This window comes from Podarcis pityusensis (genome assembly GCF_964106645.2).
Source record: "Podarcis pityusensis genome assembly, chromosome: Z".
NCBI lineage: Eukaryota > Metazoa > Chordata > Lepidosauria > Squamata > Lacertidae > Podarcis > Podarcis pityusensis.
This window is the reverse complement of record NC_138044.1, coordinates 1,752,885-1,771,408: the sequence shown is the minus strand read 5'-3', so window position 1 is coordinate 1,771,408 and position 18,524 is coordinate 1,752,885. Positions and strand designations below refer to the sequence as shown.

Here is an 18,524-nt window from a genome sequence, read left to right as displayed (position 1 = left end):
CTAAATGCTTTCAGGTTCTGCAATCCTTTCTTTCTTGACTACATCCCCTATGTGGATTCCTGCTGCTGGAGTGTAACAAAATCTTCCTTATATTACTTATTTTAACAGTAATTCCTCTTTGTACAGTTGCTTTTTTATGGATCTTCTCAGTAGATACCCGTATAAATGTAGGCATTCATATTATTATTTTGCACCCCCTCGGCTCACCTTCCTATGCGGCCGAACCACCCGCACCTAAATCCTGTGCTGGTAACTCCTATCATTCTTGATCACATTGCTGGGTGGGGCTGATGGGAGTTGGTGTACAGCAATTTACGGAGGACACCAGGTTCTGCATTCCTAACATAAAAGCTACTGCTGTTGTCATGATAATGCTCTCTTGGAGCGGGCACACAAAGAAGGGCCTCATAATTTGGTATACAAATGATGTTAAATAAAAATAAATTATTTGCAGTTGAATTGGGGTGCTCCTGTTGCTCCTGCTAACACCTGGTGTCGCTTTGGTGTTGCATATCCTCTGTGCTCTCTCACCATTCCCAAAGACTCCAGTGTGATGGAGAGTATTGCACGAGAAGTGGTGAGGCGCAAGTTCAAATCCCCTTTCAGTCATAAAACACAGTGGGCAACCTTGGGCCAGTCGTTCTCTTTCTCAGCCTGACCTACTTCACAGGATTGTTGTGAGCATAAAAGCAGGGGGAGGGGAGTAGGCCCGCCCTGCCTGCTGCCTTGAGCTCCTCGGAGGAAAGGTGAAAGTTAAATTTACTGAATAAACCGGGTTGTTGTTTTTGTTGTTATTGATGATATTTAAAATAATAATAATCATGACACAGTATTATTAGCAGTGATGACAATATAGTGGCTGTTTGTGTTGTGTTTCCACTAAAAAGTACCTGAGACAAGTGCAGTAAAATTTCTGTAGCTGCCTTTCTTTGTCTCAGGCAATATTTTGGTGTCCATGGTATGAGCCTTCACATGTTTTGGGTTAATAGTCCACAGAACAGCCCCGTAAGTTATGCTGGTTTGAGTAGCTCTGCAGTGTAAGTATGTGTATTGTGGGAAAGACTGAGAGAAAAGTAGTGTTCATAAAGGTAGCCAGTGATGCTGCAGCTGAGGTTTTAATTGGGGGCCTCTTTCAGTACAGTGGAACCTCGAGTTGCGGACGTAATCTGTCCTGGAGGCACATCCGCAACTCGAAGCGTTCGTATCCAGAAGTGCCACGTCTACGCAAAGGGTGATTTAGTGCTTCTGCGCATGTGCAAAGTGCGATTTAGCACTTCTGCACATGCACGAGCAGCAAAACCCAGAAGTAACCATTCTGGAACGCAACTTGAAAAGACGTAACCTGAAGTGGACGCAACATGAGGTATGACTGTACAGTAACATCTCTGTATGTGTCATGTGCATAAAAAGCCCTGAGATGTAGGCTGGTACTGACTACTCATGTAATGGTGAGTTGATAGCTTGAGCTCTTAACTCATGGATCTTCTCAACTCAGCCCCTCATTCTGTACCTTGATTGAGGGGAACCATGGAAGTTAGAAGATTTGGGCTGCTGACCTAGTGTTGTCCCAAATGGAGGAGGATTGCAGAGCTTTGCCAGATCCTTAGGAAAGGTTGGCTGAAAAAATATTTATCTTGGATTTGTTATTTATTTATGTAATAAAATTTACACACCGCTTGATTTTAAAACACTTCAAAGTGGTTTACAAAAGATAAAACAGTACACTCGTACCTTGCTTCTCGAATGGCTTAGTTGCCGAACAAATTGGCTCCCGAATGCTGCAAACCCGGAAGTAAGTATTCTGGTTGGCGGACGTTTTTCGGAAGCCGAATGTCTGATGCAGCTTCCGCTTGAGTGCAGGAAGCTCCTGCAGCCAATCGGAAGCTGTGCCTTGGTTTTTTAATGGTTTCGGGAGTCAAACGGACTCCTGGAATGGATTAAGTTCGAAAACCAAAGTACCACTGTAAAATCAAGAAAAATTTACAACCCCACTTCAAAACATACAAAAGTTAGAATGCTAAAGCAAATTAAAATCATCTCAACTTTCTAGGCATCTGGGTGGGCTATTCTAAACAGGAATGTTTTTAGTAGATGCCAGAAAGAGTACAGTGAAGATGTCTGCTATATCTCAGTACGCAGGGAGTTTCGAAGTGCAGGGTGCCATGTTTTTCTTTTGTAGGTGAAGACAGGTGAATAGGGAGGTCCTTGAGATGGTTTTCCTTCGTGGTGGTTTGATGTCAACATCTATGGTATTGGTTGCCAACCTGGTATCCTCCACATGTTTTGGATTGGAATTCCCACCAGTCCCAGTCATTGTGGCCATGCTGGCTGGGACTGAAGCGAGTTACAGCCCAAAACATCTGGAGGGCAGCAGGTTGACAAAGACTGGCCCGTGTAGTCTGGTTTCATGCCCCACTCTCTCTGTTTCTTGGCCCTTCTCCTTTCAGCTACATGGGAGTCCATAAAATTTATCTGAAGGTGTTTTAGAGCTGATCTGCTTCAAATGAAACGACACCATGATGGTAGCCAGATCTGTGGGATGAAGCACTCATGCTTGCTTCTATAGTTTCTGTAGGGTGTTTGTTTACAAAGCTAGGATGGGGTGGAGAGGTGTGTGTGTGTGTGTGTGTGTGTGTGTGTGTTGCTGGGCTGTTGACAATCTGATTGCTGTAGGAGAGAGAAGTGAAGCCGCAAGGGTGTGTGCACCCCAGAAGTGCCTAGGTTGTTTTAGGAATACAAGTGTTGGAAATACAAAGGCTTTATCCATGCAAGTGTGTGTGAGGGGATAAACTTAGCCAGCACAAGATTAGTACTGGTTTGGCAACAATATTGTGTGGTTGGGGAAAGAACGAGGTTTTTCTGACTTTTACAAGAGGGAGTGGTAAAAAACAGTAAACTTGTTGTCTTTTATTCCTGTATATATCTGATTTGGCATTTGGTGTTGGTTTTAGAAGAAGTTTTAAGAGAGGAACTGAACCGGAATTAGAACAGTGCACATACACAAGACGCACACTGCAAAGGCGTGGGGGAGGGAGGGAGAATGAAAATCAGTTGACACCACAGCCATCTGCCTGCCACTGCCCCACCCCCTGAGGCATTTGCTATGCTGGCTTAGTTGGATGAGCATGTTATGCTTAGAATTACCTGATTGCAGGCTGTAACTCCTTTGATAAAGGACAGGGAGTGTTTGTGTAGCTTGAGCACCAGCTTCTTGGTCCCACAATACAGTGTACATAACTAAGAGTGCTACAGCATAATACTGGAAACAAATTGGTTGTGATGGCAGGGAGAGGCAGAGCTCATGGACCACAATCCAGGCAAACCCAAGCATTTTAGACTTGCATTTTTTTTCAGTGGAGGAGTTAAGCACAATGACCAGTCTGTCCCCAGTGAGATCAAGGGGACATAAAAAGTGCTCAACTTTGGCCTTGTTATATGCCTGCCTGCTTGCTTGCTTGCTCACCCCCATTGCAAAATCTGTTAAAAAGGGTGTGTATAATGTGGTTTTCAAAGGTTAACAAAAGAACAGGGAAATTCTAGAATATTTGACATTTCACAATGGTTCAAGAAATTGCAAAAAACTAAAAACAGACTGTGCAACTAAAGAAGAATAAAAGGGAGGTTGGATATTTGGTCTTGTTGGTAGATGAAGTATGATAGCAAATGTGTATACTGATGTGTCTCAGGAGCTCTATGTCTGTTGGTATGCATTGAAACTGATTGCTTTTTGAAGTTCATACAAAAGAAGGCTTTGACAATTTTCAGCATAGTCTGATGATCACTAATTCCTTAGACCACAGTTCCCCAAATTTGGGTTTCCAGCTGTTTTTGGACCACAACTCCCACCATCACTAGCTAGCAGGACCAACGGTCAGGGATGATGGGAACTGTAGTCCAAAAAGTCTGGGGACTGAAGTTTGGGAAGTCCTGCCTTAGATTATTGAAAGCTTCAACTGTGACCCAGAGTTTCTGAGAAGCAATTGGCATCCAGAGAATACTTGTATCCTGTTTTATAGCCTTGAGTGAAGGTTATAAAAAACAAATAAATGTAATGTAATGTTGCTTTCTCTTGATTTATGCCCCAGACAGTCTTCAGCAGTGTGTGTCAATGAAATTCTTGTATCACTGTTTTGAAGTGGCCTGCCCTGGGAAATACTTTTAGTTTGAAACACCAACCAGAGAGTCCAAAGAGTTGTCAATTTTTTTTAGGTCCTTCTCTGGAGCGGAGCCTGTAGTTCATCATCATCAGTTTATTTGTATGCAGTTTTTCCACAGTGGACCTCAAAGTGGCTCACAACATACCAAATGAACAATAATTATCATAACTCCAAAACAACAACAACAAAAAAAACCCATTAAGAACAATTAGGGACAACTGTAATATTAATGAACACAAAAAAATCAAGCCATACAGAAGTGCTGTAAGTAACCTAACCTAATTTAGCGTCTTAAAACTAAACAAGAAAAAACTTCAAGCTTTTCCTGCCAGGTGTTGTTGGGCTATAACTCCCACCTTCCCTGGTTAGCATACCTGTGGGGGTTGCAGTCCAAAATCATCTGGAGTCCACCAGGTTTGGAAAGGGTGCCATATATAGTGTGCATATATAGTTATATATATTGCTATGTATTGAGTTATGTAGTGCTACAACCCTTTAGGACGTTGCAGTTCTCATTCCCTGCTGAAACCAAATGGAAGCTTAGTAGTTGAACAGAATTGCAAGGTCTTCAGGACAGGGACCTATAATCTTTGTTGCACTCAAGCAGAGGTAGCCAGTTTGTTCCCTCCAGAAGTTGGTGGACTACATTTCTAATAATCCACGACTATTGGACATGCTGATAAGAGTTGTGGTCCACAAAATCTGGAAGGTACCACATTGGTTAGCCCTGCTATGCACGTATGTGGAAATGTATAAATAAATGGCAACAATGATGATCACACACCCCTCTCCCAGAAAACTTGCTCGTTTTATTGTCATATATGTAGGTTATATCCAAATATTGTCTCCCATGTATTTTCTGCTTCTCAACATGAGGCTTAGAATACACATTAAGAAGAGAATGTCAGATTCTCTGGGATCTTTGACTGCCACCATATTTGTCACTGGCCACTATCTTCTGTTGCCCATGACACTGTTGTGGCCATGTAGTGACCCCCCCCCAACAAAAAAAGTTGGAAGAGAGCCTAATAGTAGCACTTGGGCTACATATTAATCCTCAAGATTTTAAGATTAAAGTCTAATTGGTCTGGATGCCTGTATTTGTGCTTAGTTTCCCATTGAGTCAGCCTTGTATTTATAAGCTCCCTTTGAGACAGCACAGAGCTTTATACAGGTGGGTAAGTGGACTAGCAGAGGAAAGATGAGATGTTAAGCCCCTCTTTACATCTAGCATGGCAAGCAAGAAGGCAAGAAGCCTCCATTCTCCACATCCAGCAGAGAAATGCAAGAGGGATGTTCTCCCTTCTTGGGCAGTCTCTAGCCAGCTAGTAAATTAAGTAAATACCTTGCCTATTATGAAGAGTATTTCAAGGTAGCTTACAGTAGAATCCATTGAAAATACAAAGATAAAATAATAAATCCAGCAGTGTTTCAAGACTCCGTTTAACTAGAATAGTTCTGACAAGTGGCTGGTATACTTGATAGCAAAAGCCTCAGTAAGCAGGTAAGTTTTCAGCATGTGCCAAAAACTGCGTGATCACTTATTGTTGTTGTTTACTTACAAGACTGGATAGGGAAATCTGAATTTCTCTCCTGGGTGGCTGAAGCATGCCATTTCCCCTTTCAAAATGACTTGCAAAGGTTCTGGGGAGCTGAATTCTTAGCACAGAATCTTTGTGTGTTTGTGGCTTCTCAGATTGAGTGGTGGATCCTCTTTCTTGTTCACCAAGAAATGTTTATTCTCCAGCTGAAGGGTGATTGGGCAATGTGAAAAGCAAACTTTTATTTTTATTTTTTATTTAATAAAAAAAAGATGCTTTACTGCTTCTTTGGTGCGTCACTTTTCTCGGATAAAAATGAACGAAACTATTGTGCTGATTACTCACATTGAAGGATGGCTGCAACTGTGCTGGGTCAGACTTTACTGCTGGGTTGAAGAGGCATTATATTTCTATGGTATATGCAAAAAATGTTAGGCCTACCTTTGAAGCTGAAATTTATTGGTATTGGCACAGAGGATGACCTGTTCCAAAGATGGTGTAACTACCTGTGGAAACAAAGACCTGTCTTGCCAGCTGTTGAGAAAATAAACTTGTTGTGGGAGAGAGCCTTGGTGGGCCAAATGCTGTCTGTCCTTTTGTATTCTCCCTTTAAAGGAGGACTCAGAAAAATATTTGATTCAAGATCTCTGGCTTGGATTTTAATAGATGGAATGCTATTGTTGGATATTATGCCTTCTGACAGATTGCTGGTCATTTTGAGCGTCTGTGCGAGCGGCGAAACCCGGAAGTAATGTGCTTTGTTACTTCCAGGTTGCCACAGAGCGCAACTTGAACGCGCGCAACCTGAGGTATGACTGTACAGTAGTACCTCTGGTCACGTACTTAGTTTGTTCCGGAGGTCCGTTCTTAACCTGAAACTGTTCTTAACCTGAGGTACCACTTTAGCTAATGGGGCCTCCCACTCCTGCCGCCCAATTTCTGTTCTCATCCTGGAGCAAAGTTCTTAACCCGAGGTAATATTTCTGGGTTAGCGGAGTCTGTAACCTGAAGCGTCTGTAACCCGAGGTACTACCGTACTCCTGGCCCCTCCCTGTCGCAGGCAGGAGCAGAATGGAAAAGGCGGATACATTTAGCTTGCTGAATTGGACTATTCTTGGGGCAAGGTTTGTATATGAATGTGTGCCTTATATATGTATGCACACACATGGAAATGAAGCTTTTATTCGGCCAGCAACGAGGCCTGTCCCTGGCTACTTCTGGAGCCCATCCCCTCCCTTTCCCATTTGATTCATGTATGTGAATAAAGGACAAGCGGATTTTCTCTGTCCAAGGAGGAAAATGTAGTTAAATGTTAAAACATCTGAAAACTGGACTGCCTCCCAACCCTTAGCTCTCTGAGTGATCTGGAAATACCATAACTTGTTTAGATCTTAGGAAGAGACGTGGCAATTGTCTCTTGCAAGTTTTTTTTCCTTACTAAATTTGTCTTGGTCTGCATCTGTGATTGTGCCAAACTCCACTTTTCTGGGAGGTCTGAAGTTATCTTAATTATTTGGCGTATACTCTTGTAGTCCTGCTTAAAATCTCATTTTCACATTCCCCTGGGAGTCAGAGTGCCTTGGACTACATGAGCAGCAGACCTCAGCTTTTTAAGTGTTGCAGAAATACTGTGATGATTTTTAATACATATGCATGGGATGCAAAGTGTGCTGAGCCGTGGAAGTTAGCTGCAGTGAAAAATCCTGCCCATTTCTCAGTTCCTAGATAATGAAACCAGAGGTTTGTGAAGTGGTTCCCAGTTGAGGCCACAGCAGGAAGAAGTTCTTTGAAAAGAGAGAGCCTAGTGTCCTGGATCTGGGCCTTCCTACTTGAAGGGAGCAATGGAGACCCCCTCCCCCAAACTAAGGAAGCCTTTCCGCCTCCCCACATGCCAGGTTAGTTTGCCCAATTTACTGTAATTACTCCCTTCCCTCCTTTTTTGAATTTTTGCCTAAATATGGAAGACGGCCAAATCTGAAAGAGGCAGGAAGGAGCCGGTTGTGCCAGCTCAATTTTGTATTGGTTTTTTGAAGCTTTGCCTGCCTTATAATGTGTCCTGCAATTGATGCATCAATACACAGTGCATTGTCTGCATTGAACTGCAGCAGCAATTTCAAGCAGTGGATATTCCAGACCCTACCTGGAGGTGCTGGGGTGTGTGGTTAGGCCATTTGGCCTGTGGTGAAGGTGGGATGCTCAGGAGAGCTTTTCACAACTCATTTCTTCCCTAGCTGCTACAGAGTGGCCCTGCAGTGCTGCCAGCTGGACCTTCCGACCCAGTGGTTGCTGTCACCACCAACCCCAAAAGCAAAGGAGGGAAACTAGGAACTGCCAATTAATTGTTAAATCCTGGGATGCTGGACCAGTGCAATTTGCACAGAGCACAAGGCCCACTCTCCAGCCCTCTGCTTCTCCCTGAGAATAGGGTAAATTCCACTCTAGTCTTAGACTTCCAGTAGTGTGGAACCCAATGCAGTCTAGGTGCATTTTGGATTCCCAAACCCTGAGGGCGGCAATCACTCATCCAACTGTGAACTTTATATCTCTTATTAGAAATAACAGATAACGGAAAAGCAAGCAACAGGTCAAGCAGAATAATACACAATAAACTGTAGCCTATTCACTGCAACATGGTATTGCTAGTCCATTTAGCTGAGGATGGTGAAGCTTCCTGTTGGCATGGAAGACCTGGACTGGATTCCCAGCAGCGAGATTAGGAACAAAATGCAATGGCAGCTCGGCCTTTAAAGGCTCCCCCGCGGCTGGAGGCCATGTCTTCTGGCTCATTCTGATCAGTGAAAGCCAGAGTCAATCAGGTAGATCACATCTCCCAAGCAGCCCTTCTGAGCACCCTTCTGCCGTTGATAAAGCTGGAGGGAGACACATGATAACTAGGGCTGGGCGATGTAGCAATACATTGTCCAAAATTGGTTTGAAGTCCACATTGTGATAAGAGTTTCATAATACCTCGTGTTGCGTTTGCTTCAGGTTGAGTGTTTTCAGGTTGCGTCCTGCGGCGACCCGGAAGTACCGGAAAGGGTTACTTCTGGGTTTCACCACTTGCGCATGCGCAGATGCGCAAAATGACATCACGTGCATGCGCAGAAGCAGCGAATCGCCAGACATGCAGATGCAGGTTGCATTCTGCTCATGTTGCGAATGGGCCTCCGGAACGGATCCTGTTTGCAACCAGAGGTACCACTGTATTCAACTTGGAGATGTATCGGGGGGGGGGGGGGAGAGTAAAAAATTGTGATGTGGGATAAAGGGTGAAGCTGGTCATCACTCCTCTCATTATTCCTGCCTCCTCTGTTGCTCTGTACTATAACAAAAACTGTTGTAAAAACATGTTAAAGGTATCGGTTTTACATCCCTATGTAGTAGCAGTTGTCAGGACATTACCCTGTTTGCTTCTACCTAGTTCCATCCTTATTTCAGACATTGTGCTATATTGGTATATCACAATGCTTAGCTGCTGATGTATCACAGTGTTGACCACCAGGCACCGCTCAGCCCTAGTGATAGCCCAGCTTAGAGAAGTGGTGGGGCAGGGGACCAGGGTCCTGCGTCACATGGCCCACCTAGCTCAGTGCTGTTTACTTTCCAGGGCCTTGGGTGGAGTGCCATTCCAGTGCCATGTTATTGGGTCATTCAGCTTGGGGGTGGGAAGCATTTTTCAGCTTGAGGACCTTATTTCCTCATTGGAGAAACTTCTGAACAAGCCACGCCAGTGGTGGCCAGTGGCCAGAGGCAAATATTTGGTGTATCAATAGATGCAAATCCTAACCTTGTATTATTATCATTATTAAAATTTGTATACTGCCCAATATCCATAGATCTCAGGGTGGTTCACAACATAAAATTACATTATAAAAAACACAAAAGCCAGAAATCATCCTCCTCCTCATCATACCCCGCCCATCTGGCTGGGTTTTCTGAGCCACTCTGGACGGCTTCAAGCAAAATACAGTGGTACCTTGATTTTAGAACAGCTTAGTTTATGAACAACTTGGAAATAGAACACTGCAAACCCGGAAGTAGATGTTCTGGTTTGTGAACTTCGCCTTGGAAGCTGAACATGTACAGCTTCCTGTTGAGTGTGTTCCATTTGTAAATTGAGTCTCCTGCTGCTGACCAGAGGCTTCCTGTTGAGTCTGTTGGCTGTTGAGTCCTGAGCACCCATGCAACAGAGGTGATATTTGGAGCTTTTGTTTTTGCTATTTTGTTGCATTTTTGTTTGTGTGGCTTTTTCGTTTTTGTGACTGTGACTTGTTCTTCATTTTATGGGACTGACTTGTGACTGTGGCTTGTGACTTCGTTTTTGTGACTGTGTGGAACCCAGTTCAGCTACTGATTGATTGACTGTGTGACTGCAGAAATGGATAAAAGCCCCTGTCTTATTTATTTTATAGTACAGTACTTTGATTATTGCTTTTATTTTATGGATCAGTGGTCTCATTAGATAGTAAAATTTATGTTAAATTGCTGTTTTAGGGGTGGTTTTTAAAAGTCTAGAATGGATTAATCCATTTTGCATTACTTTCTATGAGAAAGCATGGTTTTAGAGCACTTTGGTTTTGGAACAGAATTCCGGAACGGATTAAGTTTGGGAACCAAGGTACCACTGTATAAAAACATAATAAAACATCAAACATTAAAAACTTCCTGATACAAGGCTGTCTTCAAGTGTCTTCTAAAAGTTTTGTTGTTGTTTATCTGTTTGACATCTGAAGGGAGGGTGTTCCACAGGGAGGGGGTCCACTGCCGAGAAGGCCCTCTGCCTGGTTCCCTGTAACTCTCGCAGTGAGGGATAAATAAATAAAAATAAGAACAAAAACAAACCAAAAATCCTCCCTCCCGCAACACATTTAAAAGGGCATCGAATGTCAATCAGCCAAAGGCCTTATTAAAGAGGAATGTTTTTGTCTGGTGCTTAAAGGTGTATATTGAATCCTCCAGCCAAACCTCCCTGAGGAGAGCATTTCATAAATGGGGAGCCACTGCAGAAAAGGCCCATTCTTGTGTTGCTTGCCCACCCAGCCTTGTGGCTATGTTTTCAATCAAACAAAAGCCAGCAGTTTCTGCACACGCCCTGAGCGCCTCTTCTCACCCACCATCCATGCAAGCAAGAGGTTGCGTTCTAGCCAAGGAAAAGGGAGGAGGGCATGGAGCTGGGCCAGTGAGAGGTGTGGCCTGCAGCAAGTCCCGAGGGCTACTTTGGGCTTATTGGTCTGAAGGTCCTCTGATATAGATGAAGATGTCAGTAATCTAACCTGGGACTTTTTGCATGGAGTGCGTTATTCCAGGGAGCTGCATTCCATCTCTAGCATGAGGATGAATGGTGCCATTTCTCTTTTAGCAACCAGAATGGCGGGGGCAACTTGGAAATGTGCTTTATTAAAAACCTATGTGGAGGTTGGGAAAGTGGAGTGGGTGACATCAGCTCTGTCTTGGTTTTAGCACTGTAACTGAAGATAAGGAAAGGCCTTGTGGGTTGCCTTGCTCTCCCCTCCCTGCCCCCTTGGAAGATCTGTGCCAGTGCCTTGGGCTGAAATGATGAAGTGTGCCAACCTCTGCCCCAGTTCCTGCTTCAGTGGCCATTTCTTAAGGTTTAGGGCAGTAGTGGGGAAGTTGTGGGCCCTTCAGATGTTCACCAGCCCCACTCAGCATGGTCCAGTGGAAAGGGATGGTGGGAGTGGTGAGCCAACAACATCTGGAGGGTCATCGGTTTTCCACCCCTGGTTTTTGGCATTTTGCTGTATTTTTAAACCACATAAAATAATAGAAAATATCTGAACAGTTTACAGTAAAAATACACCAACAATAACAAGGAAATAGTATTTAATGTAATTATTTTAACTTGGATAAAAACATGATTTTTGCTGCTTTGGGGGCCTTTTTGGCTGAAAAAGTGGTGTATAAATAAACTGTAGCGATAAGTGGTAACTTGGCTCAACAGCAGCTTGAGGTGTGCGGGTTCTTAACACTGTGCAGCTGTGAATTTAAGAACATCTCAAGGCATGACTTTCTAGGAGCAGCTTAGTAATAAACATACTTATTTTATTTGTTTTTCAGGTACTTGTAATACAAGCCCATCCATGAGTCAAGCTTCCTTTTTTTAAAGTCATGGATGACAAGGCCTCTGTTGGAAAAATCAGTGTGTCTTCAGACTCGGTATCCACTCTTAACAGCGAAGATTTTGTCTTGATTTCCAGGCAAGGGGATGAAACACCATCCACCAATAATGGTAGTGATGATGAAAAGACAGGCCTGAAGGTAAGAGCCTGTAGTTCAAGTCTGATCAGACAGAGATGTGAGTTCAGTATTGGGGGAAGAAGGGAAGGTATATCCGCACAGCACGGTCACTCTGTTCCATTTGTCAGCAGTTATTTGCTGGAACTGGCTTCTGCAATCCCAAATTAAATCGTTTTTTAATCTGAAGCATTTTTACACCGCTCTTCAACTGAAAAGGGCTCCCAGGGTGGCTTGCAAAGATCAGTGATAAGACAAGTCTTTGCCTTCAGACTTGCATGATACAAAAGGCATGATACAAAATGAAAAACATTTAGGAAGGAGAAGGAGGAAAGCAAACCTGGGCGTTAGGTGGGTGCTAAGTACTTTGTAACTAAGATCTATTGCCAGGCCGGATAACTTTTCAGTCAAAGTGCTGCATTCCCTTGTGGGCATGGTGGTGATGGGCAGAACAAAAACCAGACACTGCCAGAGGTCAGTATGTTATATTCCATCCATTCAGAAACCAGAGGTTTGTGTGCGCGCACGTACCCTCTCACACCATATCACTCCGTCTAGGCAAGCAAGAGAGATTATCACAGCTGAAGCACACATTCCAGCCAGATGAAAGCATTTGAGGAAGGCCACTGAGTAGTAGTGCAGCCTGGGAATGAAGTATGGCCTGCTCACATGAATCAGTTCCTCTTTTAGGTATCGGTACCTGCAGTGGCTCTCTCTAGAGCACTGCTTCTGCCCTCTCCCCAGTTTAAATTACATGGCTTGGCTGCTGCTTCTGACCATATTCTTTAACTGTGCACTGAACCAAACCAGGGAAGGGGTGCTGAGTGGTTGGGGAGTGTTGTCCCAGTGCCACAGATCATGAGTGTCCAGAATTCTTCTGTGTTGTTGTTTCAGTATTTGAACTGTGATTATTAAATGTTTGGTTGATTACGTGGTGTGGCTGATAAAGCCAAGCTTGCAGCCCACCTGATTTAGTGCAGACTGTTTCAATGTGATGTGGTTTGTTGGGAACCCTGGCAACCTTGAGCTTGGTGCAAGACACTGAATGATTTCCTCCAGCCCAGTGCGTGGATGCTTCCTGTTTCTCCAATTAGTTTACATCTGCTCCAGAGTCTAAAGAATAGGCTTCTTCCCAAAGGTATTGTGTTCCCTGTTTAAAAAGTAGGGGCCTGGCCCAGCTCTGCTCTTGAGCAGGCTTTTGAAAAACAATTCGAGGTCACAGTAATTACCAAACGGAATTATCTAATCTGGAACTCCACACTGTGTTACATTAGAGTGTTTATCACAGGCCAAGGTTAGATACAGTGCTTAATGACTTGGATGGCTTTGAACCTTATCTTGCTTCTTGTCTTGGCTGTGGTATTTGAGTGAGTTTGTTGTGTTTGAGTGATTGCTGTCTGGATGCTTAAGGGAAGCAGGGCAGCCTCAGATGAGTCCTGGGGGAAGCCCAAGCCACGTGGAGCCTGTTAGGTTTCCTCTCCTAGTTTTGGCCTCTCTTACTTCACTGAAGAAGTGCATAACTGTGCATGGAAAGAAGGCTCTCCATGCTGGGCAGAGAGAAAACATGTCCTGGAATACAGAGTGTGAGTGTTGAAAAATAGTGATGTGGGTTTTCTGGGGCGGGGGTTGGATTGTATGCAGGGGGAGGGGGAATCTGTGCAAATTAGGTTAATTTGCATTGGAAAATTGCCAACTTGCCTTGGAAGGCTTTCTGATGCCCTACAGTGATGTAGTTTAGCATATTTATTTCACTTGTATTTAGCAAATGAGTATCCTGTGGTATTTTTTGTCCCAATACACCGTAAATATTTGACCTGAAATGCTTTGAAACTTCTAAGCATGCCTAATACAGTGGTACCTCGGGTTAAGTACTTAATTCGTTCCGGAGGTCCGTACTTAACCTGAAACTGTTCTTAACCTGAAGCACCACTTTAGCTAATGGGGTCTCCTGCTGCTGCCGCGCCGCCGGAGCACTATTTCTGTTCTCATCCTAAAGCAAAGTTCTTAACCCGAGGTACTATTTCTGGGTTAGTGGAGTCTGTAACCTGAAGCGTATGTAACCTGAAGTGTATGTAACCTGAGGTACCACTGTATTGGGTTTTCAGTTGGCATCCATTCATTCTTCTCAATGAACTTATGAAATATAAAATTTACCAGTGGCTTTTTTGGTGTGTGTGTAAACACATTTACTGCCGTATCACCATTGGGAATGCTGTTGAACAAGGCTTGAGCTCTGATCATAAATGCTAGCACTGCTTTGAATGCCGCTCTTGACACTCACTTCCTATCGCCATGCCTCTTCCAAGGGAGTAATTATTACATGGTGAGATTGTTTTTTTCTTTTTTACCTTCTTAAAGTTGTAGAGCCTGGAAAGAGCTTGCAATGCTCAAGCACAGCTAGAAATTCTAGGGCACATCCATGGCATGAGCTTACGCTGGTTCCACGGTTGTGGCTTCTCACTGGGAGGATGGGGAAGTTGCATTGCTGGAATGGGAGAAGTGATGGGCTACCACAGAGGAAGGATGAGACCTGTGGTAAACAGTGGTCAAAACTGTGAATATTAATTATTGACCACTATTGCAGGGGCTGAGCCCCATTTATGTTTGTGGTGCCCAGTTAAGAATTGCTATTAAAAATGTTATATTAACAAGGTCTCACTGATGTGAACTATATATTAGTTCATGTGTTTAGAAAAAATAAATGGAAAGGGCGACTGAATTATGTTGTGGCGTCTGTAACCTAGATTTCAGGAGCCATCTGGTGAATATCTTATGTACCTGAGTTTCTAACACTGACAGCAGCTCTCCCCACATGTGATTCCTGGCAGCCAGTATTCAGAATCACACGGCCTCCTCCTTTAGTTTACTTGACTGTGTGTTTGCATATGTTGGGGGCTGGGGGACCATTGCCCAGTCCCTGACAGCCTCTCTGGTTAGAAGGGTTAGGATCTGCCTCGGACCCTTGAGAGACCCTGCCTCTCACAATACTTTCCTAGGTAATCAGGTAGTTGGTCTCTGTATACTGCAGCTTCCTACATTATGTGAGCAGTGATCGGGCTGGGAGGTGTCTGAGCGCACACATCTTTTAACATGCGTTGTTCTGGGGGAGTCACTTCTGTGCTTGCTTTTGCCCTTCGTTTGCCTACACATTTGGAGGGGGGGTGCTAATCAGAGGTTGAAGTGAGTTGAAAGACTTGACAGCACCCGGCAAAATAAGGGCCTCTTGCCAACATGCTTTGATCCTGGCACCAGTTGCTGGAAACCACAGGAGGGAAGAGTGCTTTTGTGCTTGCTTGTGGGTTTCCCACAATCATCTGGTTGGCTACTGTGAGAACAGGATCCTGGACTAAAGGGGTCATTGTCCTGTTCCAGCAGGCCTCTTATTCTCTTGCGTTACCAGCAATCCAGCTTTTCATACCAAAGTGGGTTTCAAGAGTACTTCAACCCTGAACTCACAGGCTGCACACAGCCAGGCATCATGTGAGTTTTGTAACTGGAGCAGGTCCATTAGCGACCACATGGAGATCTTTGGATGCCAGGTTGGCAACTGATATCTCCATCTGGCTAGCCTCTCCAGCTTTCTTAAGCAGGTAAGCAGAAGGGCTTATTTATTGCATTTATATCCCACCATATTCTGCAAGGGGTACATGGCTCACCCCCTTGTCGGTTAATTCGTACAACAACCCTGTGAGGTGGGTTTAGAGGCTGTGACTAGCCCAAGGTCACGACTTGAGTGGGGAGTTGATCTCCCAGGTCCTGGTCCGACACTCGATAACCACTACACCTTGGTGGCTTCCTAGAGTACTTCTGCTAAGGGGCAGCTATATAGATTAAGTAGGTAAATAACTATGGAGAAAACAAAATGTCACTTAGAGAAGGATCCAGGGTGGATAAAAATCAATGATTTTTTAAAGAAAAATAAATCAGATTTTTTTATTTAAATCAGATTTTTAAAATAAAATGCTTTTGGAGGAAAAATATTTTTAAAGATAGTTTTCTATTTAAGTTACATTATAGTCCAAAGGCTATTCATCAGGAAATAAGGATTTGTTTAAGTTTCTCATGTGTGCTGAAACTAAATTTTTTTAATTAAAATTTTTTGTTTAACCACATCAGTTAACAAAGATGGATACGTATGCTTTAATGCTACAGTATTGTCTTAGTTAAATAAATGGTTTAAATTGTTATTAAGGAAATGATTATTTTTCTCATTCCAATAAAGTACAGTGGAAAGGATGTCCAAATGCAAACACTTAACTTATTAAACCTCACTATAATTTCATAATTAATGGTCTATGTATTTCTAATAGTATAACCAAATCAGTAATTTTTGATATAACTGTAAAAACTACTCTGAATTTTTTTTATTCCAAAAATGAAACCTTCATCTGGTTGTAAATATTAAGATCATACTAGCAAGAATGAGTCTTTCTGTAAAAAAATGATTTAAATCAAGTCTTACTGACTAGTGATTTAAATCGTGATTTAAAGAAATTTAATTTAAATCGAATCCACCCTGGAAGGATCCAAAATATTTTCCTTGAAGCTTGAATTTGTTTTATACCGGATTGTTTTATTTGATGTTTTAATATGTTGTAAACCGCTTTGAGATTTTTTCTTTAAAATATAAAGTGGTGTATAAATGAAATGAATAATAATAATAACAATAACAATAAATTTCACAGTTTAAAAAAGGTACCTAGACATTCTGCTGTGATGACCGTAACTTAGGTTCAAGGTGCAATTTGACAATTACTGTATTTTTCGCTCTATAGGACGTACCGGATGATAAGATGCACCTAGTTTGGGGGGGAGGAAACAAGAAGAAAAAAATTCTGAACCCCAGAAGCCAGAACAGCCAGAGGGGTCTGGCTTCTGGGATAGCCTCTTGCTGTTTTGGCTTCAGGGACAGGCTTTGAAGCCTCCGCAGGGCAGCGGGGTGAAGGCACCCCGCTGCCCTGCGGAAGCTTTGCGCAGCTAACCCCAAGCTAGAACAGCGAGATGGAGCACTGCGCAGCGCTCCGTCTCTCTGTTCTGGCTTTGGGCTTAGCCGCGCAGCCTGCATTCGCTCCATAAGACACACACACATTTTCCCTTACTTTTTAGAAGGGAAAAAGTGTGTCCTATAGAGCAAAAAATACGGTAGCTTATATATCTGAGTTTCTAACTCTGGCTGCATATTGCCTTGTTGCATGTGGGGCTGGGGCAGAGGAAGCGAAGCCACTCCACCAACCCTTGTGCTGCCTTCCTAAAGCTGGATAAGCAAGGCTCTGGGCTTTGGGAAAGATGCGTTAGGCTCTGGCAGGGTCCTAGAGCTCTCCCATCTTCTTCCCAAAGCTGGGAAAGCACTAACTTTGCTTTGGAAAGGAGACGGGAGGACTTTAAGACCCTGCCAGAGGTCTTCTCTCACACCTCACACCTTCTCAAAGCCCAGTGACTTGCTTGGATGTGAGGGTCACATGTTGCTTAGGGCCACCCAAAAGGTCCAGAGTTAGAGGGAAGCAAGTTTGTTACCTATGGTGGGCCAAATGCCGCTTCATCATTGGCAGCCAAAGACCCGAGAACGGGGCTGCAGTCACCTACAGTGTACATAGCAATGACTAACAACCTGGTTCCTGTAATGTTAATGGGTGATGTCAGGAAACTGCCATCAGTGCCGGAGGGAGAGAGCAAAATCCAGAGGGATTCCAGAGAGCGTCCCGGGATTGGGAGAGGCAGCCCATCTTCTGGGGAAGAGAATCAGCGTAGCACCAGTGGAGAAGGGGGGCAGATGGGGGAAGCGGCGAGGCGGTCCCATGACTCCTTGCCGGGGACCAGCGGGGAGAGTAGAGGTCCTCCGCTGCCTACGCCCTCCTTGCGCAGAAGGCTTTCGCGCAGAGAGAGTAGGAGGAGACTAGGCGTCAAAGAGCTTCTTTGCTGGAAGAAGTTTAAGAAACGCCCACTGACGGATTCTGCCAGCGATTGAGTCAGCCACGGGTGAGTGGCTGTCCGGACAGAAAAGGTTCACTCAGGCAACCCAGCCAGGTGTTTGCACCGGCTTACGCACTAGCAACCCCTAGAATCACTACAGGTGATGATGAACCCGCTGGCTGGCATGCAGACGCACTCCTTGCTGCCCAATGTCTACTTGTATCCCTTCATATATTATGCTGGGATGGGGAACCTCCAGCCTTCCAACTGTTGCTGGACAGAACTCCCAACATCCTTGACTATTGGCCATGCTGGCTGGGGTTGAAGGCCCAATAATATCTGGGCAGCCCCAGGTTTCTCACACCTGCATTATAACATATCAATTAAGTCCTACTGTATTTGTTTCTCTTGTTCTGGAAACCAGCAAGTCTCTCCAGCTGAAATGCCCCCTTTGCATATGGTCTTTTATGCAGTTAAATGTCCTCAAAGATCTCCTCTCCCTCCTTTTGGATTTAGACTTTTTAAGGGCAGATTATTTGTGGATGCCTCTTCATTCTGTCTGCTGGAGTCTTCTCTGTGCACAGAAACCTAGGCAATAGCCTTCTACTGCACTTAAAAGAAATGTCAAACTGCCTCAGACTGAGTCAGACCCTGGGCGTTGGTC

The 18,524-nt window shown here is 44.0% G+C and overlaps 1 protein-coding gene across 2 annotated transcripts in view; it reads left to right on the top strand.

Moving 5' to 3' along the window:
• The window catches only part of RABGAP1 (RAB GTPase activating protein 1), a 96,126-nt gene that overhangs the window by 902 nt on the left and 76,700 nt on the right, over positions 1-18,524 (top strand). The window contains exon 2 of one of the 2 annotated variants that reach the window (XM_080990850.1): positions 11,774-11,974. The exons of the other annotated variant lie outside the window; for it this stretch is intronic. Within the exon in view, the coding sequence (XP_080846976.1) occupies positions 11,825-11,974 (150 nt within the window). The 5' untranslated portion in view covers positions 11,774-11,824. The remainder of the gene's footprint in view (positions 1-11,773; positions 11,975-18,524) is intronic. 2 annotated transcript variants of the gene reach the window in all.